We start from the raw sequence: 11236 nt of genomic DNA on the forward strand, positions 1-11236 counted from the left end.
TACTTGTTTCAGCCATGCGGTTGTGGTCATGCTGGAGCACCCCAATATCGCTTCACAACTGACGAATTCTTCTAGATGAGACTTATGACAGGGGTAAAAGCAGTAGTGATGATATTACGAAAGAGATGAGGACAAAGCAGGAATGTATATGAGACAGGAAGATGCGTGTACGCACGCACACACATACTTACACATACAGAAAGGCGGTGCGGGGTGTGTGTGAAAGAGAGACAGACGGAGAGAAAGAAGAAATTTATCCGCATGTCTGCATGTATGTATATAAGCATGGGTGCGCGTGCACACGCACATACAGTTCTAAAATAAACAAAAAAGAGTGTATACTAATTATTGAGGGGCGTTGTTGTTGCTGCTGTTGTGCCTCCTATAAGCCCTCATCCAGCAAACTTATATGATCAAAGCGTTCCAACCGCGATCACCCTATATTTCCTTTATAGGTGCAGGAGTGGCTGTGTGGTAAGTAGCTTGCTTACCAACCATATGGTCCCGGTTTCAGTCCCACTACGTGGCATCTTGGGCAAGTGTCTTCTACTATAGCCTCGGACCGACCAAAGCCTTGTGAGTGGATCTGGTAGACGGAAACTGGCAGAAGCCCGTCGTATATATATATATATATATATATATATATACATATATGTATGTGTGTGTGTGTTTGTGTTTGTCCCCTCAACATCGCTTGACAACCGATGCTGGTCTGTTTACATCCCCGTGACTTAGCGGTTCGGCAAAAGAGACCGATAGAATAAGTACAAGCTCTGGGGTCGATTTGCTCGGCTATAAAGGCGGTGCTCCAGCATGGCCACAGTCAAATGGCTGAGACAAGTAAAAGAGTAAAAGAGACATGGTGTATTTAGGACTACACTACTCAACACATACTTTCATCAAGGCGGCGAGCTGGCAGATTTGATAGCACACGGACGAAACGCCTAGTGGCATTTCGTCCGACATTTTGCGTTCCGAGTTCAAATTCCACTGAGGTTGATTTTGCCTTTCATCCTTTCAGGGTCGATAAAATAAGTTCCAGTTCAACTGGCTTTGTTGCTAAATTTGAAACCAGTATATATTTTCGTTTATAGTACAGTCGGATGTGGTTTGAGGGAGACTTGGTTGTTATGTCTAGCAGGCTAAGAGACCATACAGAGGCTCTATCATTTTTGGCTCATAGTTAGACGTCTCGTTTAAGATTCAGGAAATCTCGGATAATTAACAATGACTCTCACGTTCTCTTTCTAAGTATGTCTAGGATTACCCCATCTAACGTGTCAATTCTTTATTTAAGACGACAGGCTGTAATTTGGGAGGAAAAAAAAAAAGAAAAAGATTTCGTTGTTATTTCTAGCAAATTAAGCGATCTCATTAGCTCGTTCCTGTAACGTGTAACATGTCTGTGATGATATTAAATGACAAATGAGTTGACAGAAGTAGTAAAACGGTAGATACTATGGTAAGTACTAAAGAGTACTGAATGCCTAAGGGTAGAAGTAGTAGTAGTAGTAGTAGTAGTAGTAGTTGTTGTTGTTGTTGTTATTGTTGTTGTTTCGGACACGGGCCAGCTTTGATTAGGCTGTCCTACGGTCGAAAACGTTTCAGCTGTGATCATCTCGTGTAAAGCACCAAATGGTACGGAACAAATTAAAGTGTTCATGAGATACTAAGAGGGCGTGGTAGCTGTTGTTGTAATTGTTGTTGTTTTGTTTAACCCCCAGCTCTGACCAGGTTAAGCAGACCGACATTTGAAAACATTTTATGATCATCGTGTCCTTTTTTGTTTTCTCTCAGATGGGGTAAAGAATAATGTGTACACGTGTGTGTGATTTGAGGGGGATCTGGCTATTGCTTTTGGCAAGTCGAGCGACCAGATACGAGCAGGCTCACGCTGAAAAGCATTCCAGCTGTGACCATCCCGTTATTTTGGGAGCGTGCTTAGGGCAACATCATCTCGTGGCGGGGTGTGATTTCAAGACCGTTTGGCTGTTATTTCTAGCAAGTCGAATGACCGAGTATAGGCAGTTGGTGCTAAATGTTAGATATAGAGTGGAACAGGTGGTTGTAATATAAGAGGTGAGAGGTGAGGGAGCGGCGGTCAGTGATGAGTTACAGGGATGAAATCTAATAGACAGGCATGCAAACAGATCGAACAAACACACACACACACACATACACACACACACACACACACCACATACATACATACATACATACATACATACATATGCACATTCATCGTATATTTTTTTTAATTCTTTTTTTCAAACCCAGAATTGGGTTGAGGCCATACTGGGGCACTACTTCTAACTATACTTTTAGTCGATCCTTTTAATCCCTAAAACTATTTCAATCACTCTATATTTTATCGATCATTAGCAAATTAAGTGACGTTTGCTATAAACGATACCTATCAGGAACGATTCTCAAACGAGAGAAAAAGGCACTCACTACATATAACTGTGGTGTGACTAGAATTTGAACCGCCCGTGACAGCCCTTGAATATGCCCCCCCCCCCCCACCACCACTCTCACTACTAGACTCAAAAAGTTTTTACATAGGCTTATACAGCCAACCCTAAAGGGCTTCTCCTCCATAAAAGCGTTGCCCGGGGCGGACCGACCCTAACTTTACCCACAACCCAGCACCCCTCGCCCATGCTCTCCTCCCAGCTGTGTGTGTTACTGACGCAATGAATTTTATTATCTCATTTACTGTGTTGAAATCGACGGGGTCGACCTACCAGTTGAGCACTGGGGTTAATGTAATCGACGTGCCCCTACCCTCTAAAATGCTGGATTTCTACCAAAATTAGAGAGAATTACTATCTATATTTTTTCGAAGCTGTGTTTTCATCGCTGCTCTGAGTTTTCTGTTTACATTTCGTTCCAGCTTCAGTAAAAGTGGATCTACATCTGCTTCAGCGATAACTATGGTATTCCTGTTGTTTTATCAACTGAGCTGCCTACACATTGTACTATAGTCTGAATGGCCGAGTATTCCTGAGTAAGGTTAATCCATATGTTAGTGGGGTCAATCCCACACGAGAACCGTCTTAACAGAGGACTGTCGTGCGCCTCTTCATCCACAACCCGTATGTATACCACGCATTGTATAAATTAGTATTAAGGTAATTGGGTCCTTTTACTCGTGTGGCACTGGGCAGTGTAACCATGACTTAAGATGGATCTGTGTCCACCCACTTTTTACAAACAAGGTATTAGGTCGACCGAAGCCCTGGCAAAAATATACTTCGCTAAAATGACAAGTGCGATCGAGCCTAGAATATTGCGAAGCGAACTTCGTAACCACTCACCCTTTCCTGCACACACACACACACGCACACATAAGACAGGGTACACATACACACACATATATATATATATGTGAAAGGGTATACATATATATATATATATATATATATATAATATATATATATATATATATATAACAGGGTAAACATATATATATATGCCAGGGTAAACATACATACATAGATACATACATATATATATATATATATATATATAGCGAGAGAGAGAGAGAGAGAGAGAGAGAGAGAGAGAGAGAGAGAGAGAGAGAGAGAGAGAGAGAGAGAAGGTATAAGTAAGGTATATCACTCAGTATAACAAGCAGTATAACTGGAAAACAACCACGGATTCACAATATAGAATGGTGATGAACTCTGACCTTGGACCCAGTCACAAGAATAATCTAAACAATATTGTTAGCCCGGTGTACATACAGAGAGCTTATAAAGCATTTTGCCCGGATTGTTTAATCCCCCACTAAATAACTCTGCATATATATATATATATATATATATATATATATATATATATATATATATACACACACATGTCAAGTGATAAGTACCAACGCACAAAACGCTCGGCCTTTCAGACACTCTAACTTTCCCCGATTATTAATAATAAACAAATACATTTACTTATGTGTTCGAGCTGATGGTTTTTTCTGTTTGCGTCATGAAACCTACGCGCGTGTGTGTGTGTATTGATTTATAACTGTCAGATCGAAGGACCTAGGTGGAGAAAGTAAGTTTCGAGCAGTTCGTAGTAAAAAAAAACCCAAAACTTTTGAAACAATAATAGTTTACTGGCGTATGATGCTGGAGGTTTTTTCCGTATCGAAGTTTCATAAGCTGAAAAAAGTTATTGATCCATTCCTTCAACTTATATATATATATATATATATATATATATATATATATATATATATATTCACACATATACTTATATATACACACATGTATGTATATATGCATATATGTATACACGCACACAAACACACACACACACACACAACACATATATATATATATATATATATATATATATATATATATTATATATATATATATATATAATACGTATATAGTTAAGGGTAGAGTAACAAAACTATGAAGGGCTGGTCCTCTAAAAGTAAATATGATAAATACCGCGCCCAAAGAAGAAAGGAGGAGAGAAAGAGAAAGAGAGAGAGAGAGAGAGAGAGAGAGAAAGAGAGAGATTAAGAAATTGGTTGGCACCGAAAGAACTAAAAGAGCTTAACTTACGTGGATTGACTTGATATGAAGAAACCATTGGAAGAGGTAGGTCAATCTCCGATAGAGTCACTTTGAAGTTGAATATATATAATATATAATTGATATATACACATATATATATATGTTCAAAATATATAATATGTGTATGTGCTTGGTATAAATGTTTGTCTATATAAATAACTGTTACAAAGTATGTGATATCTACTTCAGAAATTCCGACTAAGATAAATAAATTCTCTCTATATATATGTATATATATATGTTTGTATGGTAGTTTGTCTTTGTAGAAATATATGTGTTTATATATTTATATTATATGATATATATGTATATATATATATATATATACCTATATATATATATATCTGTCTATGTTTCCTGCATCTACATTTTTAATATAAATTATAATGTATTCTTTATAACTTGTTTAGTTTTTATGATGTTTTTGCGGTTTTCTGGGTGCAAGAAAGTATAAAACAATTCACTCGATGTAATATATCCAAACTCTTGCAAGCAAAAGTGCTACCGTTTACTACTACTACTACTACTACTACTACTACTACTACTGCTACTACTACTACTACTACTACTACTAGTGATAATAGTAATAATGATAATAATAATGCATAACGTGTGGTAGGCAAGGTCGGCACTGGATCCTTCTATATATATATATATATTTTTTCTTATTTTCGTTCTTTCTTACTTTCTCTCTCTTTAAGTTCTTCGACTGCAACGGTCTCGGTAATATGTGGTGACAGGTTCGTGTGACGAGGACGTCCCCCCCACGACAAAAAAATAAATATATAAACTGTGCTACAACACTAATAAAACTAATAAAACAATTCCACCTCCACCTTTTCTCCTCCGAGGATGAGGATGACAACTGTTGCGTCTACTACTACTACTACTACTACGACTACTACTACTACTACTACTACTACTACTACTACTTGAAGTATTGCGCTGCTATTGGGCTTATTGTTCCTTTTTCTCTCCTTTCTTTTTATTTGTTTCTTCTCTCTGTTTTTTTCTTTCTTTCTCTCTTTCTCTCTGTTGTCTGCAGCTGATGCCCGCTTACACAACACTAAGTGAGAGAGATAGACTGATAGAGAAAGAGTAACAGAGAGAGAGAGAGGGAGGAGGAGAGAGTGTGAAGAGAAGGGGAGAGAAGAGAATGAGATGAGAAAGAGAGAGAGAGAGGAGAGAGAATCGTTGAAAAGTTTGGAGGAAGGGAAAGAGTGGGGGCGAGAGAGAGAGAGAGAGAGAGAGAGGAAGTGAAATGAAACCAATTACACAAGAAAAAAAGAAAGAAAAAAAAGGAGAGGAAGAGAGAGAGAGAACGGGGGTGTTGTTGATTCAACACCTCCCATCACTACCTCCACCACCACCACCACCACCACCACCATCACCACAGACACTACTGCCGCCGCCACCACCACAACCACTACGGAGAAAAATACTTCATTCCGTAGTTTGGTTTCTGTCTTTTTCGCAAACCTCTTACTTAACAGCCACCCCCTCCCTCTCGCCTTCTTTCTTTCATCTTTCTATTATCCTCTCGTTCTCTCGTTCACTCTTTTCTCACCCAATCTCCTTCGTTTCCTCTATTCCTCTCTCTCTCTTTATCCTTCATACACATCCTCTCGTTCCTTTCTTTTATCTGTCTTTCTCTCGTTCACTTACAATACTTTTTTTTCTTTCATATTTCCTTCGTTTTACTTCATTCTCTTTTTTCCCTGCCTCTCTCTTTCTTTCTATCTATTTGTTAGTCTGTCTGTATGTCTTTCTCTTAGTCTCGCTTTCTCTCTCACTGTCTTTCTCTCTCACTCTCTCTTTCTTTCTTTCTCCCCCCTCTCTCTCTCCCGACACTTCATCCTTCTTTCTCCTCAAACTCCACCTCTTGTTCATTCCCGTTTTCTCCATCCTCTTTCTTGCCACCCTTTGATTAGCAAAAACTTTTGCACTAATTCCATGAATTTATGTGTGTGTGTGTGTGAAAACAAGAGTGTGAATGTGTGTGTGTATAGGTGCGTGTGCGCGTGTGACTAATTAATTAAGGAAGGACGTGGTCAGACGTCTACTAGGATGTGCTATTTCGCGACAGTCACGTCTTTCGCAATTAGTAACTCAAATTTCAATAAAACACACAGAGACGTGAATCGAAACAGGGCCGCGTACTCTACTCCTAACTTTTTTTTATGGCTGTGTGGTAACTTAGGCAAGTATCTTCTACTATAGCCTCAGGTCGACCAATGCTTTGCAAGTTGGTTTGATAGACGGAAACTAAAAGAAGCCTGTTGTATATATATATATATATATATATATATATATATATAATATATTATATATATATATTATATATATACTATATATATATACACACACACATTTATTTTTATATGTGCATGTACGTGCGTGTGAGCATGTCTTTGTGTTTGTCCTATTACCGCTTGACAACAGGTGTTGGTGTGTTTATATCCCCAAAACTTTGCGGTTCGGCAAAAGAGGGGAGAATAAGTACAGGACCTTTTTTTTTAATATGTCCTGGGATCGATTTGTTCAACTAAAATCCTCCAAAGCGGTGCCCCAGCATGGCCGCAGCCCAATTACTAGAACAACTAATAGAAAAAAAGATAAAAAGTAGAGCCTGAAGGCATCATCCGAGACCGTCTGTAGAGTGTTCGAAACGGGTGGGAAGAAAGGAGGAAGTTAACATCAGATGGGAGATTGGATTTGAACGTTTCCAGCAACGTTAGGATTCCACAAAAGGCAACCAAAGCTGAAGCTATGGTGTTAAACACAGTGACGTATTAAGTCTCCAACTTAATCCAGGAAGTCGCGTGACTTAATGGTTAGGGTCTTCGGTTCGCCATCGTAAGGTCGTGAGTTCAATTCCAGGTGGTACATTGTGTCCTTGAGCAAACGCTTTATTTCACGTTGCTCCAGTTCACTAAGCTGGCAAAAATGAGTAGTACAAGTATTTCAAAGGTTCAGCCTTGTCCCATTGTGTATCACGCTGAATCTCCTTGAGAACTATGCTAAAGGCTACGCGTAACTGTGGAGTGATCAGCCACTTGCACGTTTATTTCACGAGCAGGCTGATCCATCTATCGGATCAACTGGAACCCGCGTCGTCGTAACCGACGGAGTGCCTGTAATCCAGGAACGGTCCTTCTGATAGACTCCCTTTCTAATTTTATCATATTCTTCCATATACCTCACTAAATGGGATGGTCAAAGATGTAATAACTCTCTTAGTAGGTCTGCTAGAAAAGGGCTGACCCAAAGTTAACCAACAACTAGATACACATCGTACATGCAGAATTATGTGCATATGCACGTGAGTGGGTGGTGCGTGAGTGTATGTATACACACATATTCATGCACGCAGGAATGTTTAGAATATACCTGATATGGCGATTTATCATTTATGTCCACAAACATATACAAACATAAACACTTAGACGTTCTTAAATAACATTCACTTCAAGAACATTAGTTGAAATTACAACGTCAATTGTAATTAGAAGAGAATGAGATAAGTGGGAATAGTAGAGAAGTGGAGAGATGGAGGTAGATGGATACACACACACACACACACACACACAACACACACACACACACGCACACACATACAAATATAAAGAGAGTGGCATATAGACAAAAACTTGAGAGAATAAGATGTATAAGCGAAAGACTACAAACTTGAGAAGAAACAGACCTACATGCATATGTGTGTGTATATATATATATGCGCGTTGAAAGAGTGTGTGTGTGTGTGTGTAAGAGAGAGAGAGAAGAGAGAGAGAGAGAGAGAGAGAGAGAGAAGAGGAGAGAGAATGAGAGGAGATAAAAACTGCTAAGTGGCCATTTGAGCACGTAAATTATACAAATGCATTTAATAGAATATAGTACGCAACAGTGTGTGCAAGTACGAGAGTATGTATGTATGTTTGTGTATATATACATATACAAACATATATATAATATATATACACACATACATATAACATACATACATACATAACAGGCTGGATATTGCTGTTTGGGACAGTGGGGCAAAGGCATATACCATAATAGAGGCCAGCTGCCCTGCAGACATAAATATCTCGTTGAAAATCAACGAAAACGAAGATATATATGGAAAATTGCTTCGAAACCTCCAGCTTCTATATCTAGACTATGAATTTATATACATAACCAGTAATAATTGGAGCGCTAGGTTTTGTTAGTAAATGCTTAAAGGAGAATCTGGATAAACTGGGATTTTCAGAAAGAGAAACCAACTGGCTAAAGTGTACATTACAAGTGTAAGTACATTACAAATGAGTGGAACAGTAAAAATATGTAAGACTTTTCTCAAGTTCTAAATGTGAATTTGTCTGTGTTAACTACATCCCAAAGATGGAGTCTTGTATCTTTGTTGGAGATCGGCTCCCTCCTCAATGGAAGACTTACAATAGTTTAAAAATAGAAGATACATACATACATACATACATACATACATACATACATACATACATACATACATACATACATACATACTTACATACATACATACATAACGGCTGTAACTTGAACTTTCCATTGAGTGTTTTGCCGCTTTTTTTTTTTCAAATACAGCCTGCCATAAAATACAGCACATAATGAAGATGTTAAAAATGGAGCTATGCTTGTATCTGATGCTTGTTTAAGTGAGGTGTGGCCTTGCACTGGGGCAATCCGACTCTGAACAACGCATGTATTTGTCCAAAAAGGAAAATTAACCTACATCATTAGATGCAAACGAAGTCGCTGGTTTTCTTTCTTTGTCTAGGGTATCTGTCACTTGCAGTTGCTAGGTGATCGTTGACTCTACTGAGTTCGTCCACTATTTGGCAGGATCCGTATTTCGTTCTGGATGGTGTCAGACGAAAGCCATCCGTTTTACCAAGTAGGTTCGGTGGGATTACCGATTTAGTCGCTGACGGCCCGATTATACGATAGATTGTACTGGGTTGCGCGTTACCAGTACCATTTAAGAATAACTACACATACAGCCACACACGTGTGTGTATGCGTGTGAGGTCATTCTCAATGGTGTGTGAGTGTGTAACTTAATGTTTCCTAAAACAGAGTATTAAATAAGTTATCAGTCCTTATCAGGAAAAACACATTTGAAGGAAAGTGACAAATAGAGAGAATGAGCAGGAGAGAGGGTGACAGAGGAGAGAGAGAGAGAGAGAGAGAGATGAATAAGAAAGAGGGAAGAGATAATGACTTAAAATGTTCTTAAAACGGGACTGTAGGCTTGATATTGATGACAAAAGATAAGAGCATTTTAGGAGAGGGTGAACTAAAGAATTCGCGGTTAGGAGCTTAAAGAAACATTAACTCCCCTTCTCAACCGTCATCCACCAATTTTTTCCCAAAATATCTGATGTAAAATATCCTACGCAACAATTGGCTTCTCCAGCCCTGTTACATATTAAATATATAAAACATTTCCATTGGTTGAAACGACCAATAGGTTTTGTCTGAATTTCTCAAAATATTTTGATAGAGAAATAGAAGAAATCATACACGTATACACGTGCGCACGAGCAAATACACACACACATGCACACACACACACACACACACACACACACACACACACACACACACACACACACACACACACACACACAAACACACACACACACAAACCGATCAGTTTCTAATCTATATGTTTTGATGATATACATTCTAGAAAGGATAGTAGATTTGATTGCTTTTGATGCTTAATATTTAATTCTTTATTGCCCACAAGGGGCTAAACATAAAGGGGACAAACAAGGACAGACGAAAGGATGAAAGGCAAAGTCGACCTCGGCGGAATTTGAACTCAGAACGTAGCGGCAGACAAAATACCTATTTCTTTACAACCCACAAGGGGCTAAACACAGAGGGGACAAACAAGGACAGACAAACGGATTAAGACGATTACATCGACCCCAGTGTGTAACTGGTACTTAATTTGTCGACCCAGAAAGGATGAAAGGCAAAGTCGACCTCGGCGGAATTTGAACTCAGAACGTAACGGCAGACGAAATATCGCTAAGCATTTTGCCCGGGTGCTAACGTTTCTGCCAGCTCGCTGCCTTATAGAGTGTATATATTAAAAGGCTTATGATTTTATATAGCTCTGTATTCTAGCATGATAATATATATTATCGACAGCGAATAATTGCAGTAAAGAGTTAAATTTGTAGAAATATAAATATTTAAAGAATTCCATCATGGAAGAGCCACTTTATCCCGTTTAGTCATCTAAAAACATACAAAAATTGTTTGAATTTTCTTTTGACTTATTTCTTATATCAAAATATTCACCATTCAAATGCAACATGATCACTGACATTGTTCCGCAGCAGATGGAAATGTGTCAGTGATGAGGTCGCAGAGATGTGACGAAAATTTTGACACCACAGGGAATAAATGAAAAAAGGAATACAGCATCATTTTTTTAGCATTTTCTTCGGATAGCTAAAAGAATTCATTCATTATGTAATTGCTTCAGGTTTAACACATGGTCTCGGATCAAATTACTTGGCAGACAAGTATTTTTTCATAAAGATAATGAGTTCTGTCTCTCATGCTACGAAATAATGTCCGTTTCATGAGTGAATTAATGCTTCTTG

General features: G+C 38.5%; 1 protein-coding gene across 9 annotated transcripts in view; it reads right to left on the bottom strand.

The window, feature by feature from the left end:
• The window catches only part of LOC115214044, a 653508-nt gene that overhangs the window by 151135 nt on the left and 491137 nt on the right, over positions 1-11236 (bottom strand). Inside the window, exon 1 of one of the 9 annotated variants that reach the window (XM_029783081.2) lies at positions 4581-4732. The exons of the other annotated variants lie outside the window; for them this stretch is intronic. Coding sequence (XP_029638941.1) covers positions 4581-4608 — 28 coding nt within the window. The 5' untranslated portion in view covers positions 4609-4732. Of the gene's footprint in view, positions 1-4580; positions 4733-11236 lie in introns of those variants that run through there. 9 annotated transcript variants of the gene reach the window in all.

Source organism: Octopus sinensis, linkage group LG7 (assembly GCF_006345805.1).
Source record: "Octopus sinensis linkage group LG7, ASM634580v1, whole genome shotgun sequence".
Taxonomy (NCBI): Eukaryota; Metazoa; Mollusca; class Cephalopoda; order Octopoda; family Octopodidae; genus Octopus; species Octopus sinensis.